Source organism: Rana temporaria, chromosome 5 (assembly GCF_905171775.1).
Source record: "Rana temporaria chromosome 5, aRanTem1.1, whole genome shotgun sequence".
Classification (NCBI taxonomy): Eukaryota; Metazoa; Chordata; class Amphibia; order Anura; family Ranidae; genus Rana; species Rana temporaria.
In genome coordinates, this window is record NC_053493.1 from 241082484 (window position 1) to 241097153 (window position 14670).

At 44.8% G+C, this 14670-nt stretch overlaps 1 protein-coding gene across 1 annotated transcript in view; it reads right to left on the reverse strand.

The window, feature by feature from the left end:
• SLC22A23 (solute carrier family 22 member 23) overlaps positions 1-14670 on the reverse strand; it is a 195890-nt gene that overhangs the window by 87162 nt on the left and 94058 nt on the right. The window contains exon 3 of the mRNA XM_040353645.1: positions 8867-9021. Within this exon, the coding sequence (XP_040209579.1) occupies positions 8867-9021 (155 nt within the window). The remainder of the gene's footprint in view (positions 1-8866; positions 9022-14670) is intronic.

Genomic DNA, 14670 nt, shown 5'->3' on the forward strand with positions numbered 1-14670 from the left:
TGCTCTGGAGCCTACACACGATCGTTTTTAATGACCAATTAAAAAAATAGCATTTTTCTTGTCATGAAAAACGGTCGTGTGTACGCGGCATCAGATTCTTCCATCCATTTTATTAACACTAGAATAATGACAGGTAAAACTAAACTGGATACTGTTGGAAACTGACAGTTTCAATAGCCAAAGTAAATCCACAATCAGTTTGCCACAATTAAGAGCGCTATGGCTTTTTCAGCATTAATATACAATTGCTGGAGACATAAAAAGCCACAAATATGCGCTGAATCATTTTAAGAAAGGTGTGGTTTTCCTCACAAGCACTTGTTTTCTATTGTTTATAGCCGTAGCATTCGGATGCTTTTTAGTAACACTTCCTAAAAAAAGCCACATGCATTACAGATCTCAGTCACGACTTCTCATTGTTAAGGATTATAGAAAACAAAGATGGAGAAGCGCAGTCAGCTGAGAGGACCCCACCTGCTTTTATTCCTGCATGAGTCATAGTGATATTACTTTAACGTTTTGATAAATACATAGGCTGCAGAAACACAGGATTTTTTTTACATGGTTGAAAAGAAACAATATTCTAAATGCAGGCAAGTGTAATAAGGATGTGTCTTGTCTATAGCAAAGATACTACTCCTGGAGGACCATTCGTTAAACTTGCTGTGCAAATGTTTCAGCATTTGTACAAAAGTTCCAAATACTACACTTGCAAAGGTTTTTAATATTTTTGAAATGTTATTTTTTATTTAAAGAGGAGGTCCACCCTTAAAAAAAAGAAAAAGCCAAAAAGGCTACAAAAATTAAATTATATATATATATATATATATATATATATCAGAAGTGGCTGTTACTAGGCAGATCTCCTAATCTGCCACTTCCTTGTCTGCGGTGGTCTTCTTTCTTCTTCTCCTCCTCGCGCTGCCTCCTGGGAAATGGGGAGCGGTGTCTTCTGGGACCTTGTGTGTGTCCCAGGAGACATCCGCCCATTCACATAGCAGTAGGGAATCGGGCAGTGAATCCGCAACGCTGCACTTCCTGATTCCATCACCGAGGATGGCAGGGGGGCAGCTGAGACCCGAGCGAATGCTCGGCTTTGGCTGCCGACATCGTGGGCACCCTGGACAGGTAAGTGTCCTTATTAAAAGCCAGCAGTACGGTGCTGACTTAAATTATTTGTCTTTTTTTTTAAGCCGGACCTTTGCTTTAAGTTGTCAAAAACGCAGCAATACCTTTGATGAACTTTTGTTCCAAAGAGAAAATAGCCTAAAGCTGCCAATACATGGATCGAATCTCGGCCGGTTCAACTGCATTGATGAGCAATATATAAGCAGGCTGATTGTAACCAACTCTATCCCTCGATCAGCTTGAGACCCCCCCCCCCCCTGAACAACACAATAGCACTGCAAGAGGCATTCCCCCATCTACACTGGCTGTGTTGATGGGAAAATAGAGCGATTTTCCTTTTCTTCCACCTGTGGTAGAAGGAAAGAAAATCGAATCACTTATGGGTTGCGTAAAGCAATAGCCTAAGAGCATTCTACCAGAAGAGACAATAGTCTATAACAGGGGTGGGCAATTATTTTTTCGATGGGGCCACATGAGAAACTAAAAATATTTTGGAGGGCCGGGCCAAAAGGCTAAACTCAATACTGCATAAAATCAATTGTATTTCTTTATAAAAAGCAGTAAATAGCATTGTTGGACAACTGGTACGAGTACTTGTTATAGTTAAACAATGAAAAAGTGAGGTTGCCTTACAAGAAAAAATGTTTTATTAAACAAAATTTCCCAAAACAATGAACATTTTTCACTACTTGTGACTCATATTAGTGAAAATTATGGTTTATGTATGTCTTATTGTCTTAGTGATTGATTCACATCACAACTTCATTGATAGCTTTTTTTTGTATGATTTTTAGTTTTGCTCATTACGGCCACACACGTGCAATGCCTGGCTGCATGTGTGTGGCAGTGATGAGCAAAAGCAAAAATCATACAAAAAATAAGGGTATCAATTTCAAATCAATGAAGTTGTGATGTTAATCAATCACTAAGACATACATACACCAGTGTGCCATCAATTGCTGCCAGTGTGCTATCAATTGCTGCCAGTGTGCCATCAATTGCTGCCAGTGTGCCATCAATTGCTGCCAGTGTGCCACCAATTGCTGCCAGTGTGCCATCAATTGCTGCCAATGTGCCATCAATTGCTGCCAGTGTGCCATCAATTGCTGCCAGTGTGCCATCAATTGCTGCCAGTGTGCCACCAGTGTGCCATCAATTGCTGCCAGTGTGCCATCAATTGCTGCCAGTATGCCATCAATTGCTGCCAGTGTGCCACCAGTGTGCCATCAATTGCTGCCAGTGTGCCATCAATTGCTGCCAGTGTGCCATCAATTGCTGCCAGTGTGCCACCAGTTTTTTTTTTTTTAAGTTTATTTTCATACATTTTTCTCAGTTGTACCTTATCCTCTTAATTTGTCTCCTTTTCCCACTCATTTCTTCCTTTTTTCCTATTCTCATTTCTCCATCATCTTTTTATTTTTCACTCGTATTTTTTCTCTTATTTTCCTGTGCTTTTCTGTTTTCCTTATTTTTCTCTTTATATAGTCCCCTTTTTTTTCTATCTGTTCTTCCCTCTTCTTCCCCCTTTCTTATCTCCTTTTTGCCAGTGCCACCATTCATCTTTATCGATTTACACTTTCCTGTCTCCTCCTCCATTACCCCCTTTCTCGTTTACCTGTTTTGCTTCTTCTGTGTCTCCTTTACTTGTCTCCCGATCTGATGGCTTCACTTCACACGTGTCTTCCTCCCTCCTGTTGTTTTTTGAATGGACGTAATCTGTCTGGGTGGGCGAGGTCTCCAGACGTCATACGTCATCAGCGGCCCCAGCCCTGGCAGCGTCGGCGTTGCCTAGCTACTGCAGGCAGCAGAGCGTGTGCGGGGACAGCAATAGCTGTTTTGATTGGATCCGACCTGCTTCCTAGCAACCACGGATCCCTGCACAGCACTCATGCTGTTCAGTGTCTCCGGCTTCTCCCAGCCCTGCTCTGATGATAGATGACATTGGGCAGGAGAGCCTGGAGACTAGAGGAGACACAGGCACAGCCGCATAGAGGGAGGTAAGCGGTGACTGCGGCCTGTGTTAACCCTCTCCAGGCCGCGGTCCCCGCTTACCTCCCGCTGTGCGGCCCGGTCATAAACAAATATCGGACTGTGGGCCCCCCCGAACCTCACTTAGCTGCGGGCCCCATAGCGCCCGCGTGGGTCGCTATGGCGGTAGTTCCGCCACGGCCATCCACTACAATGCTATTTCTAGCGATCCGCCCGGGGGCCGGATTAAAAGGTCCGCCGGGCCGTATACGGCCCGCGGGCCGTAGTTTGCCCACCTCTGGTCTATAACAATAGCATAAATACAGTGTAATATAGCGAATGAATATTCGCTATTGTCACATGGATTCTCCTCCCGGCCAATCAGGTAGCTGGTCCTGAAACCTGTTTCCTGATTTGCCGAAAGGAGAAGCAATCCTATTGGCCTAGGAGAAGGGAGGAGAGGCAGGGGAAGCGCAACCAACCCACCAGTCGCCACTGTCTCCAGGGATGGCTCACCCACAGCAGACACATCCAGCACTCCCCGGCTCGGACAGGGGAGTTACCAAAATTTGCCAAACTTGTTGGAGCAAAGAGGAGGAGGGGAGATTTGAGTGTCATCCTGGACAGGACATCTGCCTCCTAAGTTAAGGAGGCCTTCTGCCTTCCCGCCCATCCGTCTCCCATGGGGGGGTGAGGGGGGTTGTGTTGCTGGTGTTTCCCGCCTTTATGTCCATCTCCCACGTTGGTTTTCTGCTCACCTCTCCAAATTATTGAGCACCAGCCGCCACTGTATAAAAGACTCCCATGACTTGGGCCGCATTGGGAGTAATAAGCAGCAAAGTTCAGCCCTTATTTCATTATGTTACCAAAATTAGCCAACCTTGGTGGAGCAAACGTATTTATCTGTTGGCAGCAATACCAATGCTATACTGTTGTGATAAAAAAGGAGAAAATAATACACATTCACCCATTTGTTTTATGAAAAAAGGGCTTACATCAGCCCATAAACAACATTTCACCATCCTTTCGGACATACGTCAAAGTAGGCCTGCTCAGTGCCAATCAATAAATTGATAGAGCAAAGGGAATCCATTTCTATAATACACGTAGCTATCTTTGCAAGCACTTAATTATTGCTTTCATTGCGCACATGTGATCTAGAAGTTCATCACAGGCACTGGAGCTGAATATGATTCAGACACACAAATTATTATGTATGAACATTATAATTCACTGCCTTGTAACTATTACAAGCAGCCAAGACAAACACTAATTGCAAGCTACAAGACTTCAACATATTATAAAATCATATTCATAAGGGATAAAAAAACTAACGAAAATCAAATAATAAAAAAAAAGAGAATAATTACATTTAACTATAAACAATTACACACAATTTAGCCAAATCAAAAAAAAAATCATATTTCAGATGTAAATGTCTGCAATTTAAAGATTCTCTTTCTAACCTGCCATTTATCTTACTCAAGATAGGTTTGGCTTGAAATGTAATCTTTAAAGCGGGGGTTCACCCAAAAAAATTATTTTAACATTGTCATTCTGACAACTCGGCTGAATGTAATCGGCTGTTTTTTTTTATTTTATCCCCGTACATACCGTATTTTCACTGCCGCTTCAGGGTATGTCTTCTGTGGGACTGGGCGTTCCTAATTGATTGACAGGCTTCCGACCGTCGCATACAGCGCATCACGAGTTGCCGAAAGAAGCCGGACTGCGAGTCGGCTCTATACGGCGCCTGCGCACCGATGTTCGGCTTCTTTCGGCAACTCGTGACGCGCAGTATGTGACGGTCGGAAGCCTGTCAATCAATTAGGAACGCCCAGTCCCGCAGAAGACATACCCGGAAGCGGCGGTGAAAATACGGTATGTACGGGGATACATTTTTAAAAAAAAACAGCCGATTGTCATTAGGACAACTCTTTTTTTGGGTGAACCCCTGGCGGGAGACAAAAAAATCTCCTGCAAGCAGCATCTTTGGAGCGGTGAGAGGAGCGGCGTGTATACCGCTCCTTCACCGCTCCTTCCCATTTAAAACAATGGGAATCGCGGCAATACCGCCAGCAATGCACCACTGCAGAGGCGCATTGCGGGCGGTATTAACCCTTTATCGGCCGCTAGCGGGGGTTAATACTGCAACCGCTAGCGGCCCGAATCCCGCAGCAAATCCGACAGTATAGCGCCGCTATTTTTTGCGGCGCTATACTGCCACCGCGGCTCCCACCCCAGTGTAAAAAGGAGCCTTAAAGTTGCGGATCTTGAGAAGAAAGAGCAGCTGTCATTTTGATCATCACTGGGTGTTTCCTCATATTGCAACCATATGGACTTTCTTTTTTCCTTTTTAATTCACTGTGTTTATATGTTATAGCCCATTGCAGGGCTCACAGTTCATGTTTTGTTCATAACAATCTATGATTCGTATTTGGTTTTTGCACATAGGTTAATACCATGGCCTATTTCATGATTTGTCAATTTCACGTTTGAGAATTTGTGTATTGTTTATGCAGACAGGCATTTAAATGAATTCATGATTCATGTTCATTCATGTAACTTCCACATTTATGGTCACCTTCTTCGTAAAGGTTTCCTTTGATATTAGCGCAACTATATATATTTTTCTCAACATTTTTAATGTCTTAAAGTGGAGGTTCACCCTAAAAAAAATGTCTAACAATACATTGAGAAGACTAATTACACTGCGGGTATGCTGGGGTTGACGTTCCTCCGACCGACGCATACTGCGCGTCATGACTTTCCTGAAAGAAGCAGAACGTCGCTGCGCAGGCGCCATATAGAGCCGACTCTATACGGCGCCTGCGCAATGAAGTTCGGCTTCTGTCGGAAAGTCGTGATGCGCAGTATGCGCCGGTCGGAGGAACATCAATCAACTAGGAACGCCCAGTCCAGCAAGAATCATACCTGGAAGCCGAGGGATGAAACAGCGATAACAAGGTATGTACGAAAAAAAAAAAAAAACAGCATACACGCAGTGTAATCAGTCTTCTCAATGTATTGTTAGAATTTTTTTTTAGGGTGAACCTCTACTTTAACTTTACACCATCATGCCCAAGACCACCTGCGTCAGCAGGGTACCTTTATATATGATAAAACTAATTCAAACAGTGCAGCCAGGATTCAACTTATAATTATACATAAATCACTATAAAGCAATAAGCAGTACAGCTGCTCCTGAGAAAATCGTAAAACGCAACTAGTAAGATGGGGCCCTTACCTGCGGTATTACACTGCATAATGGCCAATGGCTATCTGAAGATGCAGGTATTTGCTGTGCTGGTGGGACTGCAACACTTAAATACTCATATAGTGATTTACAGTAGTGAAGCTGGAGCACTGTGAGTTTGTCCTTTTTTTTTTAAATATGACTTTTGAATTTTAATAAAAAAGAGTTACACTATTTTGAGTCTTTTGACACGATTCCAATTTGTAAAATCTTTGAGCTTCCTGGAAGTCGGATAGCAATGCATTCATGTGGGAACTATTTTACTTTATTGAATGTCCTGAAGGGATTATTCACATATTCTTGATATGACCTTCCCTTCCTATAATTTAAGGGTAAGTGGCACTTTCATAAGTAAAGGGTCCCACCTGGTGCGTAGTGACACAAAAGTGTGGATTAGAGAGTTCTTCATATTAATACATATTCCCATACCAATCTTTTTGTGGGTGTTCAGACTTTTCTGTTTATTGGAATATTTGCTGTAATTTTGGAGTACATTATATGCAATTTACTATAATTTCTGTGTCTTTTTTATACATTATTTTGAATTTTTCAAACATATGATTTAAGTAGGTACTGGCATGACATATACCGTATTTATCGGCGTATACCGCGCACTTTTTTGCCCTTAAAATCAGGGCAAAATCGTGGGTGCGCGATATACGCTGATACCCGCTTCTCCCGCTGAGTTTGAACTGCGCCGCCGACATATACCGAACGCAGTATACTCGGGTACATTCGGCCAGGCTCGGCTTCGCTTGCCGTCACGCTCTGTGACGCCTCCTAGCCTTTATGCGTGAGAAGCCGAGCGTGGCCGAACGTGCCCGAGTGTACTCAGCGCTGGAATCGGGGATTCGACTGAGAGACAGCGCGGGAGGACACCACCGAGGCCGCAGACGGACGCCGGACCGGACAAGGTCGTCGATGGACGCCGGGCAAGACACCAACGAGGGGCATTCAAACTGTAAGTATTTATTTTTTTCCAAAATTTTCCTTCTAGGTTGGGGGTGCGCGCTATACGCGGGTGTGCGCAATACCCCGATAAATACCGTACATATTATTGGTCATGATACAAAGGGGTAAAGCATGCCATGAAATATCCAAATTATCCAAAAAGGACTATCGATCACAAGGAGATGCGGGAACGACGGCCATACTTTAAACAGCACATACGTGTGCTGTCTAAAGTTAGGGCAGGTCAAACGACGCCTAAAATTGCGACGGGAAACTATACTAGCGACGACGTACCGAACGCGAAAATCCGTCGTGGATTACCGTAACTGCTAATTTGCATACCCGACGTTGGAATACGACGCAAACTACCCTCAGCGGCGGCCGCGGTACTGCATCCTAAGATCCGACAGTGTAAAACAATTACACCTGTCGGATCTTAGGGCTATCTATGCGTAACTGATTCTATGAATCAGTGGCATAGATACTCTGAGAGATACGACGGAGTATCTGAGATACTCCGTCGTATCTCCTTTGTGAATCTGGCCCTAACATCTTAATTACAGGTGGTATGTTGGGGGGTTAAGAAACAGTGCAAGGAAATGTAAGGCCTTGTTTAGACTTGCAGTTGGGGGATGGCAATAATGCAAGGTTGAGCCGCGTTTTTGCAGCCCGCCCACCAACCATCCCCCCTTAAGCTGCAACAGGCAGCGGATAGGGATGTTTTGTTGACCCGACATGTAGCACTTGACGGACGCCAAGCCCACCAAACTCTACACATTAAAGGAAAAGGAAAGTGCCGCAAACGCCTCACAACATCGTACATTACATGTGGTTGCAGTGCATTTGGTGGGAAAAAAGGGGTTACAAGAGGCGGTGCATTGCTTCCTCACCGCCTGTCAGGGAGATTTAGATGCATGTCTCCCTCGATGGTGGGAGGAGGCAGAAAAAAGGTAAGCAGGGATCCACACAAACAGGTCCTCAGGAAGAAGGTATTCTGTATATCTTACTTTTACTAAAGATTGATTTTAAGCATTGTTTATTTTTTGTTATAGCGATGTATTTATACGTATATATGTCAAGTTCCCCCTGCACCGTTTGAATGTGTTTTATTACCATAAGGGGCTAGAATTGAGAGGTTAAAATCTTTGTAGAGAGCAGGATCTACCCAGGGATTCTGAAAAGATCCTGGCCTCTGTGTCGTGGGATTGGTATCTGCGGAGAGAGAGAGCAGCAAGCTGTAGGTGTCCCTCGGGAGGCCAGAACATCTGGGGAAACTTCTGTAAGGTGAGCCGAGTGACACAGTCTCCTAAGAGCTCTTCCTGTGCAAGCTGTTCAAAGCATATGTCAAAGCAAAAAAAAAAAAATGATATATATATATATATATAGATAGATAGATAGATAGATAGATAGATAGAGATATAAGTTGCATTAAGTAAATACAGCCGGATAAAACAAAAGCTGTGTCTGTCTTCATTGCAGACTGCAAAGCGACAACATGAAATTATTTTAAAGGGGTGCGATTCATTTCTATACCCACTGTATTTCAGTGAAAGCAGTACTCACTCAATGCATACAAGCAGAGGAAAATCCCAGCAAGACAGAATCCTTCAAAAAACCTGAGCGTGCTGAACATGGTCACATTGACAGAGAGAGCCACAGAAAGTCCAAAAATGAGGTTGAAGATTACAGAAAACAGCAGCACAAGACGTCGGCCGATCCTGAAAGAGAACAGAAAAACACTGTTTGTGAGGTATCAATGGGGACAACGATACATCTGGAACAAGTTGTGAGTAAAATAACACAGCAAACTTACTTTCAATAACATGTTACCTCAGCCTTTCATATTCCTGCTATGTGCCTATTGTACTTGTATGAAAACAATCAAACTATGACTAAGCACTAGTGTTAGTGTGAAACGCGTCAGCAGTTGGGTTTTATTTTATTTCACTTTGCTGTGACTTGTAGTGCTGTCCTTTTTTCAATAAAGGCTACAATTTGTTCAGTGTGCGGCTGTCCAGAGACAAGGGCCCGGATTCAGATACAATGGTGTATCTATCGGCGGGCGTAACGTATCTCAGATACGTTACGCCGCCGTAATTTAGGGCGCAAGTTCCGTATTCATAAAGAACTTGCACCCTAAGTTACGGCGGCGTAGCGTATGTGGTCCGGCGTAAGCCCGCCTAATTCAAATGTGGATGATGTGGGCGTGTTTTATTTAAATTAATAGTGACCCCACGTATTTGACGTTTTTTACGAACGGCGCACGAAAGTGTGCATGCTCCAAATTACGCCGCAAACTGTCAATGCTTTCGATGCGAACGTAACTTACGTACAGCCCTATTCCCGAACGACTTACGCAAATGACGTAATCGACTGAAAATTCTACACTGGCCCGACGTCCATACATAACATTGCCTACCCCTCATAGACCATGGGGTAACTTTACGCCGGAAAAAGCCTAACGTAAACGACGTAAAAAAATGCGCCAGGCGGATGCACGTTTCTGAATCGGCGTATCTACTAAATTTGCATACTCCTCGCGTAAATCGACGGAAGCGCCACCTAGCGGCCAGCGTAAATATGCAACTAAGATACGACGGCGTAAGAAACTTACGCCAGTCGGATCTTAGCAAAAATCCGGCGTATCTTGTTTTCTAAATACAGAAAAAAGATAAGCCGGAGCATCCTAGAAGTTACGCGGCGTATCAATAGATACGCCAGCGTAACTTCTTTCTGAATACGGGCCTATATTTGTTCCTGCTTTACCAAGTGCATTGCCTGCACCTGAGTTGTCTGCAACGGTGGATGTTCGTCTGGGTTCCCACCTGGAGCGGCTACTCCCTTTCCCCTTCAATCTCTCCCTCTCTTCTGGTATCTTCTTAACTCTCGAAAACATGCACTAGTCATCCCCATACTTAAAAAGCCATCCTTGGACCCTACCAATTTTACCAATGTACAACCTATCTCCTGGCTCCCCTTTTCCTCTAAACTCCTGGAAACGCCGGGTCTACAACCGAGTGACCACCTCATTAGTCCGGATTTCGCCCTCAAAATTCCACAGAAACTGCTCTTTTAAAACTCACAGATGACTTACTAACAGCAAAAGCAATGGACACTATTCTGTACTCCTACTTCTGTACCTTTAGGCTGCCTTTGATATGGATGACCACCCCCTCCTATTCAAAAAAAACGTTACTCCTTTGGTCTCCTTGACTCTGCTCTTTGCTGGCTCTCATCCAACCTATCCCACCACACCTTCAGTGTCACTTGCAATTCTACTTCCCCCACTCTCCTTTGATTTTTCCATCGGGGTCCCCCAAGGTTCTGTTCCTGGACCTCTCCTATTTTCAATCTACACCCTGGGTCAGCTGAAAGCCTCCCTTGGCTTTCAAAATAATTTCTACGCAGATGACACCCAAGTCTACCTCTCCACCCCTTAGCTCACTTCATCAGTCTCCTCACGCATCACTAACTTAATAACACACACAGGGATGGACTGGCCATTGGGACTACAGGGAGTTTCCCGGTGGGCCGATGGCTCAGTGGGCCGGCTTCAGTGACAGCGGCCTGGGAGTTTCTCACTTCTGCCTAATCTTGTCCCATAAGGCGGGGGCACCAAACTGATTCTTAGCCCCGGGAGAAATAATGTCTAGCTTCCCCACTGGTACTGCCTATAAGAGTACCAGTACCAGCCATTCTGCTCTAATAAAGTAAAACGGCTAGTGGCTAGTAAAGGGGGAGAGGGGGCTTGGGTGGCCGGGGGTGCGGGAGTTTTCCGGCCGCTGTGGGAGAGACCTGTCAAAGTGGGCCAGTCTGGATGAAGTCCAGGGCCAAATTTTTGTCCCAGTCCAGCCCTGAACAGACATATCTGTCTGGATATCACACCACTTCCTCAAACTCAACTTGTCCAAAACTGAGTTCATAATATGTCCTCCCCCACGTGCCTCTTCCTCGGACTTCTCTTTTAACCACTTAAGACCCGGACCAAAATGCAGGTAAAGGACCAGGCCTCTTTTTGCGATTCGGCACTGCATCGCTTTAACTGACAATTGCGCGGTCGTGCGACGTGGCTCCCAAACAAAATTGGCGTCCTTTTTTTCCCACAAATAGAGCTTTCTTTTGGTGGTATTTGATCACCTTGGCGGTTTTTATTTTTTGCGCTATAAACAAAAATAGAGCGACAATTTTGAAAAAAAATCAATATTTTTTACTTTTTGCTATAATAACTATCCCCCAAAAATATATAAAAAAAATATTATTTTCCTCAGTTTAGGCCGATACGTATTCTTCTACCTATTTTTGGTAAAAAAATCGCAAGAAGTGTTTATCGGTTGGTTTGCGCAAAATTTATAGCGTTTACAAAATAGGGAATAGTCTTATTGCATTTTTATAAAAAAAAAAAATTTTTACTACTAATGGCAGCGATCAGCGATTTTTGTCGTGACTGCGACATTATAGCGGACACTTCGGACAATTTTGACACATTTTTGGGACCATTGTCATTTTCACAGCAAAAAATGCATTTAAAATGCATTGTTTATTGTGAAAATGAAAGTTGCAGTTTGGGAGTTAACCACAGGGGGCGCTGTTGGGGTTATGTGTTCCCTGAAGTGTGTTTACAACTGTAGGGGGGGTGTGGCTGTAGGTGTGACGTCATCGATTGTGTCCCCCTATAAAAGGGATGACACGATCGATGACGGAGCCACAGTGAAGAACGGGGAAGCCGTGTTTAAACACGGCTCTCCCCGTTCTTCAGCTCTGGGGACCGATCGCGGGACTCCAGTGGCGATTGGGTCCCGCGGTCACGGAGCTTCGGAACGGGTCGCGGGAGCGCACCGCGGCTGGGCTTAAAGGACAACGTACCTATACGTTGATGTGCCCAGCTGTGCCATTCTGCTGACGTGGTTAAGAGCAATGGCACAACCATCCACCCATCCCTGCAGGTCAGGGTGCTAGGTGTTATCCTGGACTCTGAACTCTACTTTCGGCCCCACATCCAATCACTTCCAAAGCTTGCCGCCTCAACCTCTGCAACATGTCAAAATTTGTCCCCTCCTAACTAATGAAACCAAAAAGGCCTCCGGATTCACTTCCTGGTTATCTCATGGCTCAACTACTGCAACTCCCTCCTCATTGGCTTACCTTTAAATAGGTTATTCCCCCTCCAGTCCATCATGAATGCTGCAGCCAGACTCACCTACCTTACGAACCGCTCAGCATCTGCTACCCCTCTCAGCCAATACCTCCACTGGCTTTCGCTCACCCAACAAATTTAATTCAAAATACTAACAATAACTTACAAAGCTATCCACAACCTGACCCCCAGCTACATCACTAACCTAGTCTCAAAATACCAACCAAATCATCCTCTTCGTTCCTCCCAAGACCTCCTGCTCTCTAGATTCCTCTGCACCTCCTCCCATACCCCCATCCTTTGGAATTTCCTACCCCAAACTGTCTGATTATCTCCAACTCTATACACTTTTAGGTGATCCCTGAAAACTTTTCTCTTCAGAGACGCCTATCATGCCTCCACCCAACAACTGTACTTCTTTCTTCATCACCTCATCCCCCACAGTTAATACCTTTTATAATACTTGACCCCCCCTCTTACTGTAGATTGTAAGTTCCAACGTGCAGGGCCCCCTATGGGATACATTACCGGTATGCAAACAACCAATATTTATTTTATTTATTTTGGGTACTTATATAGTGCTGTCAATTTACACAGCGCTTTACATATACATTGTACATTCACATCAGTCCCTACCCTCAAGGAGCTTACAACCTAAGGTCCCTAACACACATTCATACATATACTAGGGCCAATTTTAGACAGGATCCGATTAACCTGCCAGCATGTCTTTAAGAGTGTTATAGGATCCTATTTCCTCTTTAGTGTGGTTTCCTTATTTACTGAGCTTTTAGCAAACAATAGCACAGGAACATTCAACCAGCTAATATTGTCTAGTAAGGAAATCATAATGTCACCATTAGTTCTACAAGGATGTGGTAAGGAATCTTAAAAAAAAGGCTCTGAAAGACAGCCGAGTGTTAAATGTTACGGTTTCTTTTAAAGCACCGTGCACTGAAAGAAGCACGTCAATCTTCATATTTCTGGGGCTGCTGTCTGTTCTACAGTAGATGCACCCATTTTCTGCATAGTTGGGTAGCAGGATAATCTGCTAGTCATATAGAAGCTGAGGTGTGCAAGCTGGCCATGCCACTTAAAGTGGAGGTTCACCCTCAAAAAAAATTCGGACATCACACGGATTCGCGCCATCCTACCGACAGAATGCCAGTGTTTTTTTTTTTTTCTCAGCACATACCTTTTAATCCCGATTTTCACCTCACGGCAATCCCGCGGGAGTGGGCGTTCCCAAGCACTGCCTGTGATTGACAGGCTTCCGAACGGCGCATACTGCGCATCACAGGTTGCCGAAAAAACCCGAATGTCGGTGCGGCTCTATACGGCGCCTGCGCACCGACGTTCGGGTTCTGTCGGCAACCTGTGGCGCGCAGCATGCGCCGTTCGGAAGCCTGTTAATCACAGGCAGTGCTTGGGAACGCCCACTCCCGCGGGATTGCCGCGAGGTGAAAATTGGGATTAAGAGGTATGTGCTGAGAAAAAAAAAAAACACCGGCATTCTGTCGGTAGGATGGCGCGACTCCGTGTGATGTCAGAATTTTTTTTAAAGGGTGAACCTCCACTTTAAGGGCCCTCTCACACCAGCGGACCGTATGTCCGCTTTTTCATCCATCCGTTTACGGATGAAAAAGGGACATACATGTATCCCTATGAGATAGCGGGTGTCAGCGGATGAACAACCGCTGACACCCGATCTCATCCGTGTCCGCAATCCTCCGATTCTGCAGACGGAGGAAAATACTATTTTTCCATCCGTCTGCAGAGCAGATCGTGTGAACGCGGACAGACGGTTCGTGTCCATCGGATCCCCCAGGGGAGAGCGGAGATCTGACAGGGCGGTCCCTGCACAGTGTGATCTGCCGGCTCAGCGGGGGATCAACAAGCAGATGAGACATGTATGGATCCTCACAGGATCCGTACATGTGAAAGGAGCCTAAGAGAGTTCTGCGAGCTGTACCCAAAAAAAAGGCAGTCCGATTGAAAAGTGAACTAGTCAACAATACTGGCTGTGGTCTCTCTGCAGTTGACCTTTTCCCATTAAGGACTTAACACGCCTTGTTCTGCACTGTGTCTCTATGTGAAGGTGGCCATCTTGATAGATGATCATGTCAGAGCCTCCAGCAAGCACACCAGTAGTGACATCAAATCTCACTCCACATCTCTTGAATTTAGCAGTTCAAAGTAGTAGTGCTATAGATTTTACACTAACAAATATACA